This window comes from Orbicella faveolata, unplaced genomic scaffold (genome assembly GCF_042242905.1).
Source record: "Orbicella faveolata isolate gen_17 unplaced genomic scaffold, um_ofav_v1 contig_24, whole genome shotgun sequence".
NCBI classification, from domain to species: Eukaryota; Metazoa; Cnidaria; class Anthozoa; order Scleractinia; family Merulinidae; genus Orbicella; species Orbicella faveolata.
Window position 1 is genome coordinate 35,548,102 of NW_028301552.1, and position 21,835 is coordinate 35,569,936.

At 42.3% G+C, this 21,835-nt stretch overlaps 1 protein-coding gene across 1 annotated transcript in view; it reads right to left on the reverse strand.

Moving 5' to 3' along the window:
• Positions 1–4,580, reverse strand: part of LOC110056647 (uncharacterized) — a 9,473-nt gene extending 4,893 nt beyond the window's left edge. The window contains exons 1-2 of the mRNA XM_020763160.2: positions 4,488–4,580; positions 4,115–4,386 (exon numbers count right to left, since the gene is read on the reverse strand). Of these exons, the coding sequence (XP_020618819.2) occupies positions 4,115–4,386; positions 4,488–4,560 (345 nt within the window). The 5' untranslated portion in view covers positions 4,561–4,580. The remainder of the gene's footprint in view (positions 1–4,114; positions 4,387–4,487) is intronic.
• Positions 4,581–21,835: the final 17,255 nt, after the last annotated feature.

The window sequence follows — 21,835 nt, forward strand, 5'->3', positions numbered from 1 at the left end:
AAGAGGCTACTCCCATGCACCAGATAGCTTCGAATTCGCTGGTGTTTATTCGCTTTCATTCTTGGGTTTGCGTTGCATATGTCAATTCAGTGCTACCATCTTTTAATTCGGCATTTGAATAAAGCGCCATCAGCGTCCGCTAATCGATAAGGTTGTGATGTTCCGTGCTTCGAGTTTTAGCGAAATATCGGAAAAGCAAAAAACAAATCTACAAGGTACCGCCTGACAAAAGGTATTGTATATCCTATAGTTTTATATCCTATAAGCAGCTTTAACAACTTAAGAGTCAGTGTCGGTAAAGTCCGATATGATCATCAAAATCGCGAACACAGCACAAAAAAAAAAAATCGATTTCGCTCATACTTTCTATATTGATAGACCCTGATGCCAAAGTAAACAAAACAAGTTTAGTTTGCTGTAATCTTTTGAAAGTAATTAAATAAAGCCAAATTTTAATATTCGAACTATCGAAATTCTGTCATGTCCATGGCTTGTCAGCGTAAATTGAAAATTAAGTGTGAATTTTCCTTTGCGATAACATTATAGTTAGGGCCTTGACCAATTCATTGACGACATGAAAAGCAGATATTCTCTAGTTATAAATATTTTATATTTTTTTTTCTCGAAGAAACCTTGCGGCTGTTTTTTAATAGTTCTGTGGTACCCTAAAACAGCTGCCGAAAACACTTGTCGTTACGCGAAGAAAAAACCAATAACTATATTGCAGGAACAGTTTAAGGATAGACGTTCACAGAAATACTTGCAATTTTTGGGACACTTTTTAGCTTTGCGGTACCCCTTGTTTGAAGTTTTCTTATTTTCGAGCCGGATTTACGTGACTTGTGTTATGTACCTGCCACACTGTAGAGCGTAAATAAATGAGCTATCATAGGTGAATGGGCACCTTCGGACTTGGGGGCGCGGTGACCTTCTTACCCGAAAAAAATACGCGATTGCCGAATGCGTGAGCTTTGAAATTGGGATACAAATAAAACGCACTCAAATTGCATGAAAAACAAAAACGTTTACAATTCCCGCATCTAATGAAACTGTTATAATTCCAAAAGTAGTTATATTGAAAGCTTGCATACTCAATGACCTCTATCAACAGTCTCAATCTAGTAAAATCTAAAACTTATTAAGAGAACTAAAAAAGTAACTAACTAGAAACTCTATTTACGAGTTTTGGAAATCACGCCTACAGCATTATTTTGTAACATTTGTGTCGTTGCCCGAACAATGAGCCTTGTGCTCGAAAAATCACATTATTTCCTCTGATGAAACTAAAACTTCAGAAGGGTTGGTAATTTCTTATTTTGAAAAATGATGACGTCACATGAAAACCGGCAAAATGGTCCATATAAAGGAGTTCCCCCATGTAGATAGGAACTTGGAACACGGATGAAAAGTGCGGTGCACCTGAGAGAACGTGGAAAGGACAGGAGCACTTCAGTTGCAAATGTTCTTTTTTGATTCGATTTGCTTTTGTTTTTATAGAAACGATGATACTCGTACGACTTAGTACACTTCAATTATACTATTTCAACGTTCAAGCAATCTAATATTATTCAAACGTTATTAGTATCAAGCAATCAATTCGCCCTACAAGAGCTACATTTTATTATCAGTTTATAACACTACATTACGTGACCTAACTCTTGTCAGATCAGGAACTACGCCTCAAAGAAAACCCGAAAAATGGAGAAGACATGGCAAAATTGACGTTAAAGTGCGGGCTTTCATGGTACGCTGTAATAATAAAATTAGTGAGTTTAAATGGAAAAGAAGTTGCTTTGTGGCGAGTTATTTTTGTTTAAATCCATACTTCCACAGAAAACCAATTACGTGTCTACGTCTTAAAATTGGCAATGTTGCCCATTACGTGATATTCTTGTTGCTTGTCGAGATATAGGTAGCCTACCTGAGAAAGTCAGGCAAAAAGAATATCTTTGAGACTATAACATTCAACTTTGGAATCTCACTATGTTCCAAAAAAAGAACATTTGGGTTCATTCTTTGTACGCAATTAACATTTGCGGTCTTTTAAAAAAGAGTGCAGTCACGGCTTCGATGATGCGTGTTATTCAACTGCTTGGCAGATAGACTTGCCCTAAGTCGACCTCGTGAGTTTCAAGGTAGAATAGCTAAGCGAGCGAATCGAGCTGCGAGGTTTTAGGCCGCAAAGCGACGTTGTGAAGGTCGCGAGGCGGTTGAGCGAGTGACGAAGGAGTGAAAGTCTACGTGACAGATAAAAACTGATCGAATCGCGTTGAACTGGCCTTGACTGTTGCAATGTATCAGATGTGTTTCTGTCTGCCAGCGCAACACCGGAAAGTGTTCTGATGGGAAACACAGCCAACATGAGGCCGACTTACTCACCAAAAACTCAAGAGAAAGCACAAGTTAGCGCGAGACAAACGAAGATGTCATAACGAGGTCAAGAGGTGAGTCACAGCAGACTTTGTAAACGTTTCTCGACACTTTTCTGTTCGGTGTAACTCTACATTTTGTTCTGATGTGTATTCAACTTATTCCGTTGATTTTGCTTGGTAGTTTCACATTAGAAACCATGTGTGCGAGCGCGGCAATCTTTGAAGAGCCTCTGCCTGAGAGATCGGGACAGACTTGGAAATGAAGGTCGGCCGATTTCGCTTAAAATTGGCACACAAAGTCGTTATGTGGACTCATGTAATATGCCAGAATTTTAGGTTTAACGACGTTTTTTTAGCCGAGTTCTGGATATCAGTCCCTCAGGGGTCCCCAGAGGCCATTTCCGGTTGCTTCCCATATGCTTCAATTAGGTCCAAGTTGTGGTAACAGCCACAGGCTAACGAAATATTCCCGTGAGCTAATGTTTTTACCCATAAAAGCCTAAGGATAGGGCATTACAAATATGGTTTTAGTTGTGTCTGAAATTAATTGTACGTTGCTAAAAGAGAGATTGAAAAGTGGCCGACCCCTGAGGGGCTGATACCCAGCACTCGGCTTAAAAAAGGTCGTTAAACCTGAAACTTTGGCATATTACTTAAGTCCACATGACGAATTTTAAGGGAAATCGGCCGACCTTCATTTCCAAGTCTGCCCCGGTCTCTCAGGCAGAAGCTCTGAAGTGTTTATACTTAATTTTCATATTTCAAAAGGGTGGATATTGAAAATTGGCTTATTTCAGGAATGTCTTGTTAATTGTACAAATAGAAACGATCCCGAGGAAATTAAACGGCAGAAAGTTGAAGCCATCCTTGAACATGTCTCAGGAAATTTCCGGGCCGGGTTCATTGCGTACCGCGGGCATTTTTGGCACGTTTGTTCGAAGGACCTACAGCTGCTCTGAAAAGGATTCGTTTGTGCACTTGAACAAAAATCATATTTTATTTGGAGTTGAATTTGCCGCCATTCAATTGCGGAAGCATCAGGCGAATAGGATTAGTGTGAAACTGATTTAAAATTTGCCTTGAGCTGACTCGACAACGCCACGAAGTATGACACTTTCGAAGGTTTTGTTCAAGAAAATATCGTAAACCGTCTCAAGTTGATTTCTCCCGAACAAATAAGCGAGATTAAAAATATAACACAAACAGCGGTGATAAACATTTTAAAAACATGCATTTTATGAACTTGACGTTTCGTATGTTAGGCAACATACATTTTCAAAAGTATAATTAACCGTTAAAATTTTTTGGAAAGCTGTTTATAATGTATCCAGACCCTCATTGATACATTATAAATAGCTTTCCAAAAAAATTTTCACGGTTATACTTTTGAAAATGTATGTTGCCTAGCATACGAAACGTCCGAGTTCATATAATGCATGTTTTTAAAATGTTTATCACCGCTGTTTGTGTTATATTTTTTAATAAGCGAGAATTTTAATAAAAGATCATCCTTGTCAGATGTATTGGACTAAGGCCTACCAATGGGCAAAACATGGGCGAAATTGAATTTTGAGCTGTCCGTGATTTCTTTGATCCTTACTAACATAGTTTTCTCTTAATTCCTAAAGAGTTATCCATTTTAACAACGTCCCCGCGTGGACTATTACAGTTTTGCTGAGTTTTGGTCAATGTAGATTATTTATTGCAACTGCTATAGGAAAGGACGTCGAGTTTACACTTACCGCAATGCTGAAATGATGAAACTTCGGGTGTGCGATGAACTTATCCCTGTTGTTGTACAATTCTGATGGAAGCAGTTCACAGAGCTTTTTGTTGATACCGGGGACTGCTTCAAGGTTGTAGGAAAAGCATGAAGGAATTTCTAAGCAGGCGAACGCACACTCGATGCTGTCTTCAACAAGATCGGTACCAATACTTGTGATATTCAGATACGAAAACGTGTCTCGCTTGAGGTTGATGAAAGAGAGCCCTTGAGAAGACCTTCCTCTGAACACTGAGCGATTGAAAGAGGTTTAGGAGTCACGATTTTATGTCGAGACAGAAATAGTTACGACCTAGGAAGATGAACGGAAAAAGAGAAAAAAAAATGCTTACCTTCCAAAGCATGAGAGAAAGAAACCAACAAGAACAGGCAGTTTCTTAATTGTTGTAGGAGAATGATTTCCATATTTCTTTGAGTGTTTACTTCTCAAGACTTGAAGTGTGACTGAAGTTTATTCCTTTTCACGATGATTTTATACAGGCAATTATAGTGGATTAAAACCCTATCAAGACACCTGTTATGTTAATATTGATAATTTGAGTGGAAAATCAAAGCGGAGAGACAAAAACAGCCGGAGGTTAAATAGGTTTAATGTGGACTTCAATTTTACAGTTTAATTATAAAAGACTTGCATGAATATTTTTAAAAGCACGAGAACTCGCCTCAAACTTGTAAAACATACTGCAAGCTAATCCAATTATGCATCTTAATTCTCGATGATGAACGCTAAACATCAAAAAATTCTTAGATCACGTTTTTGAGTATTCGCTCTCCCAATGCAAGCCCCGAAAATCCCAAATAAGGGACACAAATAAGAATTTTTTGACAATACGAATTTGAAACCATTGAGGAGGCACCTGCTATTGTTTCAAGTTGACCAAGATTCCCCCCCCCCTCCCCCAAAAAATATTTAAAAAGTTTCTTCTTTCTTTTACAGTTGCCGCCAGCTTTGGCAGCTTCATATGAGACATTTCAAGAGGTCACTATCAAACTCATATTTCCTGGCTTTAAGGTTAATAATTTAGGGCATTGCTTGAGTAGGAGTCCAAAGAACAAAGAAAACCGAATTTAGAATTCTTAAAAGCATAAAATCATGTAATACTTCACTAAGCTATCAGCATAAACCGTAAATACTCCACCAAACATCATAGTTTTCTGTGCTTTTCAGATTGTTGTTTTAACAACCGTGTTATTACTGAGCCCGGCTCAGCCCGCGTTTGATCATTTGTCAAATTGACAGTGATGTCACTCTCAAAAATAGCTAATTACAACTAAGCTTTAATATTTAAAACTGGAGTAAATAATATATATAAGCGAAAGTTTTGTTAAGCATAAACAAGTAAAAGTCAGCGATAAGAAAGAACAACGTTTCGGTGACATCGTAACACCATTTTCAAGTCCAAATGCAAAAAGATAAACTGTCAGAAGATTCGCTCAAGATTAACATACTTGCAAATGGTGTCACGATGTCACCGAAACGTTTTTTCTTTCTTATCGCTAATTTTTACATGTAAATGATGTATAAATTTATTTCTTTCGTCCCACACATATGTTTTGGCCCCGTCCACACTAAGCCGGAAGAATTTAAAAACGCAACAATCGCCGTTCATTTTGGATTTGTGATTGAGGAAAACTCGGTTAGGGAAATCACACGAAAAGCTCCGTTTTCAAAATGTTTTCCGTCCACCCGAAAACAAAAAGCCGGCGTTTTCAAATTCCTCCGGTTTGAAGAGCGTTTTCGAAAAGCTCCGTTTTCGTGACGGATTAGTGTGGACAGTCTAAATAGCCGTAGAAATAAAGTTGCGTTTTCAAATTTCTCCGGCGCAATGTGAACGTTGTCTTAGAGTAAACTTAACAGTTTTTTAAAGATACCTGTATGTGTGTATAAGGCTTTCTGTACCCAAGGGAACGAAGGGGCACAAGTGAGAGACAGTATAACTCAATGGTTGTTCAGAGTATAACTCAATGATTCCTTCCCTCTAAACATGCCACTACTGTCCTTTTTTAAAACCTTTTAGAAAGTTCTTGTCCAGCAGATCAGTAGTAATATGTCACTGTGTAAACACAATATACCAACAGATGTCAGATATACCTTTCAATAAGCAAGTTTTAGGTCCGTAAGTTTTCCTTTCGATTTATGGTCCAAGCGCAAAGCGAGCGGGCTATAAATCGAAGGGGTAAAAACGAGGATCCGCAACTTACATGCAGTACGGACTGAGGAGACGAAGTTAGTAAGAAGTTTCTGTTGTGTGTCAGCAGGTTTGAGGAAAAATTTCAAGTCGCGCAGAACGCCAGTTTTAAATACTTAAGTACGTCAAAACGAAAATCGGTAACCCGGTTTAATACATGTCGTTAAAAATTTAAGAAAACAAAACGTTTTACAGGTTTTATTTGCTATGAATGTTATAAAAGCTTGCCGATAAGCACGAGACAATTTGGCGCCGTCTCAACAGCTTGAAAGATAAGATAAGAACTTTATTAACGTGTCGAAGTCGCTAGCATACAATGTATACTAATTGGGGACACCTAACTACGATTACTCATCTAATAGTTAATAAAATATGATATACATGTGCGTATGTAAGTGTTTTAAAATATATATATAAAACAAACAATGAGTCATGCAGTAAGATCAAGTGTTAGTTTTTACATAAAATAAAATAGTCTCTACAAGCACTGTCCAGCAGGCTTGTGAAATCAACCAATTTGATGCGCTTTTTAAAAGTGTGCAATGATTCAGAAGATCGAATAGATTTGTCGAGTTTGGACTAAATGACAGGGCCTAAATAAGTCAGGCTATGTTTGCCATGAGCAACAGTCCGAAATCTGGGTATGATGAAATCAGAATTTCTAAGGTGATACTGAGAATTGGTAACAACAGATAATTCCGCAATGTAAGGACGCGCCAGACCATTTTTGACTTTATACATTATGGTTGCAATGGCTTGCAATCGTCGCGTATGAAGTGTTGGTAGCTTCGCTCTTTGCAAGAGTTCGTCATACGTCGATTTATTGTCACAATAAACAGCTCGTAGTGCCCGTTCCTGAACTCGTTCTAGTTTTCTGGCATCAGAAGAACGACAAAAATGCAAGACAGTCTGACAGTATGTGAGATGAGGTAGTATAGCAAATTTGATAATGTGTAATTTAGCTGATGTCGGAATGAGGTTACGTAATCTCAGAAGAACACCAGTTTGACAGGAGGTTTTTCTACAAACATTGCTTACATGACTCTAAAATGATAGTTGATCGTCTAAGGTAACCCCTAAGAGCGTTATCTCTGGTTTCTGATCAGTTACAGTGTCATTAATAACAATGTGTAGATTAGTGAGACTCACCTGAGACTACCACCTGCTGATGCAGTTGACCAATAGCAGCGATAACAGTGCTAAGAGACACTCCTTCCAACCATGAAAGACATCTACATGTACTCATGTAGAATGCATTTATAATTAATGAACTTGTGTCACTTGTCAAGGGGTACTTATTTTGTGTTAAACCTGTTCAAAATGCAAAAGACGATAATTGGTTAGTGCGCATCATGTTTTGTTATTTGCATGCAAAGGAAAAATCTATTACATCCACATCCTTTTGGAATTGGGTAGCTTAACGAGAACCATTGCAATACCTGTATTTACTCAGCGTTTTATTGTTTTGAGTAGGATGAGAAAAAAATGATAACAATCCGTGATACCACTTTTTTGGCAAAAACGGTATAACTTTAATTTTTTATTTGAAAATAAAAATGGTGAATATGTTTCCTTCTTTCATCCAGGGCGTATGTTAAGAGTGCAAACAAATATTTCTATTGTATCCTTACACTTTTCAGAAATTTCTGCGTGCTAATCCAAATTGCCGAACGTCTGTTCAGTAATGGATCACAGATAACCTAAAAATGTGGCAAGAACACTGAAAAAAGTGCCTGATGTTCTTGCCACATTTTTATGTCTTCTCTGATCTATTACTGAACAGACAATCTATTTGTTTTATATAACAAAGAAATAAATAATGACATCATTTAGGCGTCTGTCCTCCAATTGATTATAAGTAAGAACTAATCAAAATGCGAGAATAATTTGACTTATTATCTAAATATTGGCGACTTCGAATACCATGCTAATGACGAGTAAAGTTACCAAAGAAATTCTTTCATAGATACTCCCGTCTTCCAAAACAGCAATTTATTTTGATGCAGTAAACCTACAGAGTACCCAGAAAATAAAAACGTACTATTCAGTCATGGCTATATCAGATGCTCATTAACGCAACGACGGGTTCTTTAATTTCTTAACGGAGCCCAATTATCAATTTGAAACTGATGGAGACACTTAACAAAGTAGACTTTATATTTTTACCCATATTTTAAACAAGTAAATCGTTGTAACAGTCTTTACTCAAATTTTATCCCAAGCGAAGGATAGAATCCACTCGTCAGTCCGACTGCAAATAGAGATTACGAGTGTTCCTCTTTCGTTTAGTTCGTCGAGCGTGACCTTAAGTAAAACTCGAGGTAAAAAGACCGCGCGAAATTACTCTGGCAGTAATTTCCCTAGAGTAATTTCTGGCCCTTAGGATTTTGCACGACCATTTTTTTCTCGCGGTTTTCTTTTGCGTCACACACGACGAACTAAGCGAAAGGGGGACTATTCGTAGTCTACTGCAATAAGCAAAGACCGGGCTGCGCAAACTTTGATTTTGACCTACTTAAACTTGATTCCCAAGAGCTTGGACGATATTTCCGAGTCCCATGGACTTCAAACTAACTCCAGACCACCTTGTCCTTCAGTGTAATCGACAAGGGAAAAATAATCGAAAGTTTGGTTATGTGCATGCTGGCCGAAATGTAGCCAGGTAAATTCTTGTAACTATCTAAAACCCATTTGCTACAATAATAACGATAAAAGATTTCTGTGGCGTGCTAAAAAGTTCACAACGCCACAATTGTAAAAAGATAAGCATTAAAAATGACAATAAAAACCGAAATGGACCCTTTTTAAAAGACACAGTTCAGCCGACTCAATAATGAAAACCTCTCTGATTATTTTCCAGACGGTGATAAAAAACAAAATGTTGATGATAGGCTGGGTCAAAGAGCAAAGTTCTACAATTATGATGATAACAAGAACAATTTATAGAGCGATTTTCAAATGACCTTGCGCATCTCTAAACGCGCGAAAAACGCCAGAGAAAAAATATAAATGGGCGAGAATCTCCAACTCAAGCATTGTCTAAAGCGACAGATTACCACAAGTGAAATACACGTGTGTAGATTTGAGAAAGGGCCAAATCTAGCATCTCTAAAAAGTCCAGTAAGCATACTTTGAGATCCCCAAACCAAAACTGCGAGTGTGAGGCATCTCTAAGCGCGCGACAACTTACTAGGGAAAAGAAAGTTGATATGGGCGAGAATATCCAACCTAAACACTGTCTAAATCGATAGACTTCCACAATTGACATACACGTGTGTAGATTTGAGAGAGGACTAAATCTAGCACCTTGAAAAAGTCCAGTAAGCATAGTTTGAGATACCGACACCAAAATCGCGAATGTGGCGCATCTCTAAACGCACGGAAACACGGGAGAGAAAAAATATAAATTGGCGACAATTTCCAACCCAGGCATGGTCCAAAGCAACAGACTACCACAAGTGAAATACACGTGTGTAGACTTCAGAAAGGGCAAAATCTAGCATTTTTAAAAAGACCAGTAAGCATAGTTTGAGATCCGGACACTAAAACCTCGAGTGTGGCGCATCTCTAACGCAAATTTGATATGGGCGAGAATCTCTCACCCATCCACAAGTGAAATACACGTGTAAAGATTTGGGGAAGTGCTAAAAGTAATATCTTTAAAAAGTTAGGTAAGCATTAGTTGGAATTCCCGCATCTAAAGAACGAGTGTGGGGCTCCCTAAACGTGCGAGAACTTACAAGAGAAAAGAAAGTTGATATGGGCGGAGTGGGGCGCATCTCTAAACATGCGAGAACTTACGAAAGAAAAGAAATTTGATATGGGGGAAAATCTGCAACCCAAACACTGTCCAAATCGATAAAGTTCCAAGGGTGAAAAACACGTTTGTAGGTTTGAGGGAAGGCTGAAAATTGCATCTATGAAAAGTTAGGCAAGCATTGGTTGGGATCTCCGCACCTAAAATGCGAGAGTGGCGCATCCCCAAACGCACGAGAACATACGATAGAAAGGAAAGTTGATATGGGCGAGAATCTAAGACTCAAATACTGTTTAAAATTGACTTTCACAAGTGAAACACACGTGTTTAGAATTGGCGGAGCGCTAATAGTAGCATCTTTAAAAAGTTATGTAAGCATTGGTTGGGATCCCCGTACCAAACACGCGAGTGTGGCGCGTCTCTAAGCGCGCGAGAACCTACGAGAGAAAAGAAAGTTGATATGGGCGAGAATCTCAAACTCAAACACTGTCCAAATGCATAGACTTCCACAAGTGAAATACAGGTGTGTATATTTTGAGGAGGGCCAAAAGTAGCATCTGTAAAAAGTTAAGTAGGCATTGGTTGGGATCCCCGGACCTAAAACGCCAGTGTGGCACATCTCTTAAACGCGCGAGAACTTACGAGAGAAAAAAAAGTTGATATGGGGAAAATCGCCAATCGATAAAAGGAGCGCTCGCTCGGTGTCGAGCTTCTAGGCCGAAATATAGCCCCACTTCACTTTAAGACGGAAAGAGTAGCAAAGAACGCCTTCCGCGCATCGTGATTTTCACCAACTTCGGCTCGATTTCCCGCAACTTCGAGGATATTTTCCAGTCCCGGGATTTCTAAACTAACTCCTCATTGTCGTGGTTTGCAGTGAAGTGGACTTAGCAGAACTTTTTAAACGCTCACTTGTGAGTTTCTGGAACTAAATATAGCCCAACTTTACTTTAAGACTGATAGAGTAGCCGAGACCGGCTTACGCGCATGGTGATTTTGACCAAATTTGGCTCGATTTCCCGGAACTTGGGGGATATATTCCAGTCCCGGGGACTCTAAACTAACTCCTGATGGCCTGGGTTTGCAGTGAAATGGACACAGGAAAACTTTTTGAACGCTTCCTTTCGAGCTTCTGGGCCGAAACATAGCCCCACTTCACTTTAAGACTTAAAGAGTAGCCGACACCGCCTTATCGTGATTTTGACCATCTTCGGCTTGATTTCGCGGGACTTGGGGGATATTTTCTAGTCCCGGGGATTCTAAACTAAGTCCGGATGGCCTTGTTTTGCAGTGAAATTGAAACAGCCAAACTTTTTGAAAGCAAAGTTTCGAGCTTCTAGGCCGAAATATAGCCCCACTTCACTTGAAGAGTGAAAGATGAGCCGAGTCCGCCTTACGCGCATCGTGATTTTGACCAACTTCGGCTCGATTTGCCGGAAATTAGGGAATATTTTCCAGTTCTGTGGACTCTAAACTTATTCCTGATGGCCTTGGTTTGCAGTGAAATGGACACAGCAAAACTTTTTGAACGCTTATCTTCGAGCTTCTGGCCTTAAATATAGCCCAACTTCACTTTAAGACTGAAAGAATAGCTGAGACCGCCTTGCGCGCCTCGTGATTTTGACAACCTTCGGCTCGATTTCCCGGAATTTGGAGGATATTTTCCAGTCCTGGAGACTCTAAACTAACTCCTGATCGTCTTGGTTTGCATTGAAATAGACACAGCGAAACTTTTTGAACGCTCGCTTTCGAGCTTCTGGCCCGAAATATAGCCCACTTTACTTTAAGACTGAAAGAGTAGCCGAAACCGTCTTGCGCGAATCGTGATTTTGACCAACTTCCGGTCGATTTCCCGGAGCTTGGCGGATATATTCGAGTCCCGCGAGCTCTAAATTAACTCCTTATGGCCTTGGTTTTCGGAGAAATGGACAGAGCAGAACTTTTTTAACAGTCACCTTCTAGCTTGTGGGCTAAAATAGAAGCCCACTTCACTTTAACCCTGAAATAGTAGCCGAGACCGCCTTACGCGCATCGTGATTTTGACCAAGTTCAGCTCGATTTCCCGGAACTTGGGGGATATTTTCCAGTCCGGGGGACCAAACTAACTCCTGATGGCCTTGTTTTGCAGTGAAATGCACAGAGCATAACTTTTTTAACGATCACTTTGCAGCTTCTGGGCCGAAATATAGCCCCACTTCACTTTAAGACTGAAAGAGTAGTGGAGACCGCCTTACAGGCATCATGATTTTGACCAACTTCAGCTCGATTTCCCGGAACTTGGCGGATATTTTCCAGTCCGGGGGACTTTAAACTAACTCCTGATGGCCTTTGTTTGCAGTTAAATGCACAAAGCGTAACTTTTCAAACGGTCACTTTCGAGCTTCTGGGCCGAAATATAGCCCCACTTCACTTTAAGACTGAAACAATAGCCGAGATCGCGTTTCGCGCATCGTGATTTTGACCAACTTCGGATCGATATCCCGGAACTTGGGGGATATTTTCTAGTCCCGGGGACTCTAAACTAACTCCTGATCGCCTTGCTTTGCATTGAAACTGACAGAGAAAAACGTTGTGAAGACTCACCTTCGAGCTTCTGGGCCGAAATATAGCCCCACTTCTTTTTAAGAGTAAGAGTAGCCGAGTCTGTCTTACGCAAATCGTGATTTCGACTAACTTCGGCTCGATTTCCCGGAACCTGGGGGATATATTCCAGTTCCGGGAACACTAAACTAACTCCTGATGGCCTTGGTTTCCAGTGAAATGGACACAGCAAATTTTTTTGAATCCTTACTTTGGAGCTTCTGGGCCGAAATAGAGCCCCACTTTATTTTAACACTAAGAGAGTAGCCGAGACGGCCTTACGCGCTTATTTATTTTGCCAAACTTTGTCTCGATTTTTCGGCACTTACGGGATATTTTCCAGTCCCTGGGACTCTAAACTAACTCTTGATGGCTTTGTTTCGAAGTGAAATTGACACAGGAAAACTTTTTGAACGCTCACTTTCGAGCTTCTGGGTTGAAATATAGCCCCACTTCACTTTAAGACTGAAAGATTAGCCAAGACCGCCTTAGGCCCTGGTGATTTTGACAAACTTCGGCTAAGTTTCCCGGAATTTGGGGGATATTTTCCACTCCCTGGGTCTCTAAAGTAACTCCTGATGGCCTTGGTTTGCAGTGAAATTGAGACAGCAAAACTTTTTAAACACTCAGTTTCGAGCTTCTGGGTCGAAATATTGCCCCACTTCACTTTAAGACTGAAAGAGTAACGGAGACCGCCGTACGCGCGTCGTGATTTTGACCAACTTTGGCTAAATTTCCCGAAACTTGGGGGATATTTTCCATTCCCGGGGACTCTAAACTGGCCCTCGACGTCCTTGGTCTGCAGTAAAATGGACACAGCAAAACATGTTGAACGCTCACTTTCGAGCTTCTGGGCCGAAATATAGCTCCACTTTACTTTAAGATTGAAAGAGTAGCCGAGACCGCCTTACGCGTATCGTAATTTTGACCAACTTCGGCTCGATTTCCCGGAACTTGAGGGATATTTTACAGTCCCGCGGACTCTAAAGTAACTCCTGATGGCCTTGCTTTGGAGTGAAATGGACACAGCAAAACTTTCTGAACGCTCACTTTCAAGCTTCTGGGCGGAAATATTGCCCCAGTTCACTTTAAGAATGAAAGAGTAGCCGAGACCGCCTAACGCTTATCGTGATTGTGACCAACTTTGGCTCCATTTCCCGGGAAATGGGGGATATTTTCCGGTACCGAGGACTCTAAATCAACTCCCGATTGCCTTGGTTTGCATTGAAATGGAGAGAGCAAAACTTTTTGAACGCTCCCCTTCGAGCTTCTGAGCCGAAATATAGCCCCACTTCACTTTAAGACTGGAAGAGTAGCCGAGACCGTCTTACGCGCATCGTGGTTTTGACCAACCTCGGCTAGATTTCCCGAAACTTCGGGGATATATTCCAGTCCCAAGGACTCTAAAGTAATTCCTGATGGCCTTGGTTTGCAGTGAAATAGACACAGCCAATTTTTTTGAACGGATACTTTCGAAATTCTGGGGAGAAATATAGCCCCACTTCACTTTAAAACTGAAAGAGCAGCCGAGACCGCCTTAGCCGCATCGTGATTTTGACCAACTTCGGCTCGAGTTTCCGGAACTTAAGGGATATTTTTCAGTCCCGGGGACTCTAAACTAACTCACGATAGCCTTGGTTTTCAGTTAAATTCAGAGAGCAAAACTTTTTGAACGCTCACTTTCGAGCTTCTGGACCGAAATATAGCCCCACTTCACTTTAAGACTGAAAGAGTAGCCGACACCGCCCTACGCGCATGGTAAATTTGTCCAACTTCGGCTTGATTTCTCGGGCTTTGGGGGATATTTTCCAGTCCCGGAAGCTCTAAACTAACTCCTGATTGCCTTGGTTTTCAGTGAAATGGACACAGGTAAAAGGAGCGCACGCTAGGTTTCCAGGTTGTAGGCCGAAATGTAGCCCCACTTTATTTTAAGACTGAAAGGGTAGACGAAACCGCCTTAAGCGCATCGACATTTTTAGCCACTATGGCTCGATCTGCCAAAACTTGGGGGATATTTTCCAGTCCCGGGGACTCTAAGCTAACTCCTGATAACCTTAGTTTTCAGTACAATGGTCACAGGTAACAGGAGCGCACGCTCCCTGTCGAGCTTCTAGGTCGAAATAAAGCCCCACTTCATTTTAAGACTGAAAGAGTAAACGAAACTGCCGTACGCTTATCGTAATTTTAAGAAACTATGGCTCAATTTGCCGAAACTTGGAGGATAGTTTCCAGTCTCGAGGACTCTAAACTATCTCCTGATGGACTTAGTTCTTAGTGAAAAGGACACAGGCAAAAGGAGCGCACGCTCGGTGTCAAGCTTGTAGAACCCAAATATGGCCCCACTTCATTTTCAGAGTGAAAGAGTAGCCGAGACCGCCTTACTCGCATCTTGATTTTGAGCATCTTTGGCTCGATTTGCCGGAATTCGGGGAATATTTTCCAGTCCCGAGGACTCTATGCTAACTCACGATGAACTTAGTTTTCAGTGATATGTACACAGGCAAAAGGAGCGCACGCTCGGTGTCGAGCTTGTCGGCCGAAATATAGCCCCACTTCATTTTAAGACTGAAAGAGTAGCCGAGACCGCCTTACGCGCATCGTGATTTTCAGCAACTTTGGCTCGATCTGCCAGAATTTGGGAAATATTTTCCAGTCCCAAGGACTCTAAACTAACACCTGATCGCCTAAGATGTCAGTGAAATTGACACAGGTAAAATTAGCGCACGCCCGGCCTCGAGCTTCTAGGTCGAAATATAGCCCCCCTTAATTTTAAGACTGAAAGAGTAGATGAGACCGCCTTACGCGCATCGTGATTTTGGGCCACTTTTGCTCGATTTCCCGGAAGTTGGCGAATAATTTAAAGTGCCGGGGACGCTAAACTAACTCCCGATGACCTTGGTTTCCAATTTAATGAACACAGCAAAACATTCTCAACGCTCACCTTCGAGCTTCAGGGCCGAAATATAGCCCTACTTAAATTTAAGACTGAAAGAATAGCCGAGAGCCCGTTACGCGCATGGTGATTTTGATCAACTTCGGCGCGATTTCCTGGAACTTGGAGAATATTTTCCACTCCCGGGCACTCTAAACTAACTCCTGACGGCCTTGGTTTCCAGTGAAAGGGACAGAGCAAAACTTTTTGAACGCGCACTTTCGAGCTTCTTGGCCGAACTATAGCCCAACTTCACTTTAAGACTGAAAGACTAACCGAGAGCGCCTTACGCGCATCGTGACTTTGACCAACTTCGGCTCGATCTGGCGGAACTTGGGAAATATTTTCTAGTCCCAAGGGCTCTAAACTAACTCCTGATGGCCTTGCTTTGCAGTGAAATGGACACAGCAAAACTTTTCGAATGCGCACTTTCGAGCCTCTGGGCCGAAATATAGCGCAACTTCACTTTAAGACTGAAAGAGTAGCCGGGACCGCCTTGCGCGCATCGTGATTTTGACCAACTTGGGCTCGATTTCCCGGAACTGGGGGGATATTTTCTACTTCCGCGTACTCTAAACTAACGCCTGATGGCCTTGGTTTGCAGTGAAATGGACACAGCAAAACTTTTTGAACGCTCACTTTCGAGCTTGTGGGCCGAAATACAGCCACACTTCACTTTAAGACTGAAACAGTAGCCGAGACCGCGTTACGCGCATCGTGATTTTGATCAACTTCTGCTCGATTTGCCGGAACTTGGGCAATATTTTCCAGTCCCGGGGACTCTAAACTAACTCCTGATTGCCATGGTTTGCAGTGAAATTTACACAGCACAAGTTTTTCAACGCACACTTTCGAGGTTCTGGACCGAAATAGAGCCCCACTTCACTTGAAGACTGAAAGAGTAGCCGAGACCGACTTACGCGCATCCTGATTTTGAGCAACTTCGGCTCGATTTGCCGGAACTTAGGGGATATATTCCAGTTCTGAGGACTCTAAACTAATTCCTGATGGCCTTGGTTTGCAGTAAAATGGACACAGCAAAACTTTTTGAACGCTCAATCTCGAGCTCCTGGGCAAAAATATAGCCCCACTTTACTTGAACACTAAAAGGGTAGCCGAGACCGCCTTACGCGCATCGTGATTTTGAGAAACTTCGGGTTGATTTCCCGGAACTTGGGGGATATTTTGCAGTCCCGGGGACTCTAAACTAACCCCTGCTTGTCTTGGTTTGGAGTGAAATGGAAACAGTAAAACTTTTTGAACGCTGACTTTCCAGCCTGTGGGCCCAAAAGTTTAGCCCCACTTCATTTTAAGATTGAAAGAGTAGCCGAGGCCGCCTTACGCGCATCGTAATTTTGACTTACTTAAGCTAGATTTTCGGAAACTTGAGGGATATTTTCCAGTCCCGGGGACTCTAAACTAACTCCTGATGGCCTTGCTTTGCAGTGAAGTGGACACAGGAAAACTTTTTTAGCGCTCTTGTGCGAGCTTCTGGGCCAAAATATAGCCACACTTCACTTTAAGACTGAAAGAGTAGCCAAGACCGCCTTATGCGAATCGTGATTTTGACAAACTACGCCTCGGTTTCCTGGAACTTGGGGGATATTTTCCAGACCCGGGAACTTTAAACTAACTCCTGATTGCCTTGGTTTGCAGTAAAATGGAAGCGGCAAAACGTTTTCAACGCTCACTTTAAAGCTTCTGGGCCAACACATAGCCCCACTTCACTTTAAGACTTAAAGAGTAGCCGAGACCGTCTTAAGCGCATCGTGATATTGACGAAGTTCGGCTCCATTTCCTGGAACTGGGGGGATATTTTCCAGTCCCGGGGACTCTAAACTAACTCCTGATTGCCTTGGTTGGCCGAGCAATGGACACAGGAAAACTTTTTGAAGGCTCACTTTCGAGCTGCTGGGCCGAAACATAGCCCATTTCATTTTAAGGCTGAAAGAGTAGACGAGACCGCCTTACGCGCATCGTGATTTTGAGCCTCTATGGCTCGATTTCCCGGAACTAAGGGGGTATTTTCCAGCTTTGGGAGCTCTAAACTAACTCCTGATTCCCTTAGTTTTCAGTGAAATCGACACAGGTAATAGGAGCGCACGCTCGGTGTCAAGTTTCTAGCCCGAAATGTAGCCTTGCCTCATTTTAAGACTGAAAGAGTAACCTAGACCACCTTACGCACATCGTGATTTTGAGCAACTTTGGCTCGATTTTCCGGTAGTTGGGGGATATTTTCCACTTCAAGGAACTCTAAAGTAACTCCTGATGGCCTTAGTTTCCATTGAAACGGACAGAAGTAAAAGGAGCGGACGCTCGGTGTCGACCTTATAGGCCGAAATATAGGCCAGCTTTATTTTAAGACTGAAAGAGTAGCCGAGACATTCTCATGCGCATCGTGATTTTGAGCATCCCTGTTAAGATTTGCCGAAACTTGGGGGATATTTTCCAGTCCTGGGGACTCCAAACTAACTCCTGATGGCCTTAGTTTTCCGTGAAATGGACACAGGTAAATAGAGCGCACGCTCGGTGTCGAGCTTCTAGGCCGAAATATAGCCCCACTACATTTTAAGACTGAAAGAGTAGACGAAACCGCCTCACGCGCATAATTATTTTCACCAACTTTGGCTATAGTTGCCCAAATTTGGGGGATATTTTCCAGTACCGGGGACTCTAAACTGACTCCTGATGGCCTTGGTTTTCAGTAAAATGGACACAGGTAAAAGGGGCACACGCTCGGTGTCGAGCTTCTAGGCCGAAATATAGCCCCACTTCATTTTAAGACTGAAGAAGTAGCCGGGAGCGCCTTACGCACATCGTGATTTTATGGAACTTTGGCTCTATTTGCCTTAATTTAGGGAATATTTTTCAGTCCCGGGGACTCTAAACTAACTCCTGATTGCCTTAGTTTCCAGTGAAATCGACGCAGATTAAATTAGCGCACGCTCGGTGCCGAGCTTCTAGGTCGAAATATAGCCCCATTTCATTTTAAGACTGAAAAAATAGACGAAACGGCCTTACGCGCATCGTGATTTTGAGCAACTTTGGCTCAATTTGCCAAAACTTGTGGATATTTTTCAGTCCCAGGGACTGTAAACTAACTCCCGATCGCCTTGGTTTGCATTGAAATGGACAGAGCAAAACATTTTAAACGCTCACCTTCAAGCTTCTGAGCCGAATATAGCCCCACTTCACTTGAAGACTGAAAGAATAGCCGAGACCGCCTTACAGACATCGTGATTTTCACCAAGTTCAGCTCGATTTCCCGGAACTTTGGGGATATTTTCCAGTCCGCGGGACTTTAAAATAACTCCTGATGGCCTTTTTTGCAGTTAAAGGCACGAAGCGTAACTGTTTAAACGGTCACTTTCGAGCTTCTGGGCTGAAATATAGCCCCACTTCACTTTAAGACTGCAACAATAGCCGACCCGCGTTTCGCGCATCGTGATTTTGACCAACTTCGGATCGATATCCCGGAACTTGGGGGATATTTTCCAGTCCTGGGGACCCTAAACTAACTCCTGATCACCTTGGGTTGAAGTGAACTTGACAAGGGAAAACTTTTTGAACGCTCACTTTCGAGCTTCTGGGGCGAAATATAGCCCCACTTCACTTTAAGACTGAAAGATTAGCCAAGACCGTCTTACGCCCATGGTGATTTTGACAAACTTAGGCTAAATTTCCCGGAATTTGGGGGATATTTTCCACTCCCTGGGTCTCTATACTAACTGCTGATGGCCTTGGTTTGCAGTGAAATTGAGACAGCAAAACTTTTTAAACACTCAGTTTCGAGCTTCTGGGTCGAAATATTGACCCGCTTCACTTTAAGACTGAAAGAGTAGCCGAGACCGCGTACGCGCGTCGTGATTTTGACCAACTTCGGCTAAATTTCCCGGAACTTGGGGGATATTTTCCATTCCCGGGGACTCTAAACTGGCCCCCGACGTCCTTGGTCTGCAGTAAACTGGACACAGCAAGGCTTTTTGAACGCTGATTTTCGAGCTTCTGTGACGACATATAGCCCCACTTTACTTTAAGACTGAAAGAGTAAGCGAGCCCGCCTTACGCGCATCGTGATTTTGACCAACTTCGGCTCGGTTTCCCGGAACTTGGGGAATATTTTTTAGTCCCGCGGACTCTAAAGTAACTCCTGATGGCCTTGGTTCGCATTGAAATGGACACAGCAAAACTTTTTGAACCGTCACTTTCGAGCTTCTTGGCCCAAATGTAGCCCCACTTCACTTAAAGACTGAAAGAGTAAGCGAGAGCGCCTTACGCGCATCGTGATTTTGACCAAATTGGGCTCGATTTCCCGCAACTTGGGGGATATTTTTTTAGTCCCGGGGACTCTAAACTAACTCCTGATGGCCTTGGTTTGCATTGAAATGGACATAGGAAAACATTTTGAACGCTCACCTTCGAGCTTCTTGGCCCAAATATAGCCCCACTTCACTTTAAGACTTTAAGAGTAGCCGAGACCGCCTTACGTGCATCGTGATTTTGACCAGCTTAGGCTCGATTTCCCGGAACTTGGGGGATATTTTCAAATCCGGCGGACTCTAAACTAACACCTGATTGCCTTGCTTTTTAGTGAATTGGGCACAGCATAACTTTTCCAACGCTCACTTTCGACCTTCCTTGCCGAAATATAGCCACACTTCACTTTAAGACTGAAAGAGTAGCCGAGACCGCCTTACGCGCATCGTGATTTTGACCCACTTCGGATCGATTTCTAGGAACTTGGGGGGTATTTTCCAGTCCCCGAGTTTGACAAACTTTGCCTCGATTTCCCGGAACTTAGGGGATATAGTCAAGTCTCGGGGACTCTAAACTATCTCCTTATTGCCTTGGTTTGCAGTGAAATGGACACAGCAATTTTTTTTGAACGCTCACTTTGGACCTTCTGGGCCGAAGTAGAGCCTCACTTCACTTTAAGACTGAACGAATAGTGGAGACGGCCTTACGCGTATCTTCATTTTGACAACCTTTGTCCCCATTTTCCCGCACCTACAGGATATTTTCCAGTCCCTGGGACTCTAGCCTAACTTCTGCTCGCCTTTGTTTGCAGTGAAATTGATACAGGAAGACCTTTTGAACGGTCACTTTCGAGCTTCTGGGAAGAAATATAGCCCCACTTCACTTTAAGACTGAAAGATTAGCCGAGACCGCCCTACGCACATGGTGATTTTGACCAACTTCGGCTAAATTTCCCGGAATTTGGGGGATATTTTCCACTCCCTGGGTCTCTAAACCAATTCCTGATGGCTTTGGTTTGCAGTGAAATTGACACAGCAAAACCTTTTTAAACACTCACTTTAGAGCTTCTGGGCCGAAATATTGCCCCACTTCACTTTAAGACTGAAAGAGTAGCCGAGACCGCCTTACGGGCATGGTGATTTTAACCAACCTCGGCTCGATTGCCAGGAAGTTGGGGGATATTTTCTACTCCCGGAAACTCTAAATTAACTCCTGATGGCCTTCGTTTGCAGTGAAATAGACAGAGCAAAACTTTTTAAACGCTCACTTTCAAGCTCTTGGGCAGCAATGTAGCCCCACTTCACTTCAAGACTGAAAGAGTAGCCGAGACCGCCTTACGTGTATCGTGATTTTGATCAACTTCGGCTGGATTTTCAGGAAATTGGGGGATATTTTCCAGTGCCGGAATCTCTAAACTAAACCCTGATGTCTTTATTTTTTGCTGAAATGGACACAGGTTAAAGAAGCGCAAGCTAGGTGTCGAGCTTCTAGGCCGAAATATAGCCCCACTTCATTTTAAGACTAAAAGAGTAGCCGAGACCGCCTTACGCGAATAGTGATTTTTGAGCATCTTTGGCTGGATTTGCGGGGACTAGGGGGATATTTTTCAGTCCCGGGGACTCTAAACTAACTCCTGATTGCCGTATTATTAAGTGAAAAGGACAGAGGTAAACGAAGCGAACGCTAGGTGGGGAGCTTCTAGGCCGAAATATAGCCCCACTTTAATTTAAAACGGTAAGAGTACCATAAACTCTTACGCACATCGTGATTTTCAGCAACTTTGCTTGATTTGCCGGATTTTGGTTGATATTTTACAGTCCCGGGGACTCTAAACTAACTTCTGATGGCCTTAATTTTTACTGAAATGGACACAGATAAAAGGAGCGCTCGCTCGGTGTCGAGCTTCTAGGCCGAAATATAGCTCCACTTCACTTTAAGACGGAAAGAGTAGCAAAGAACGCCTTC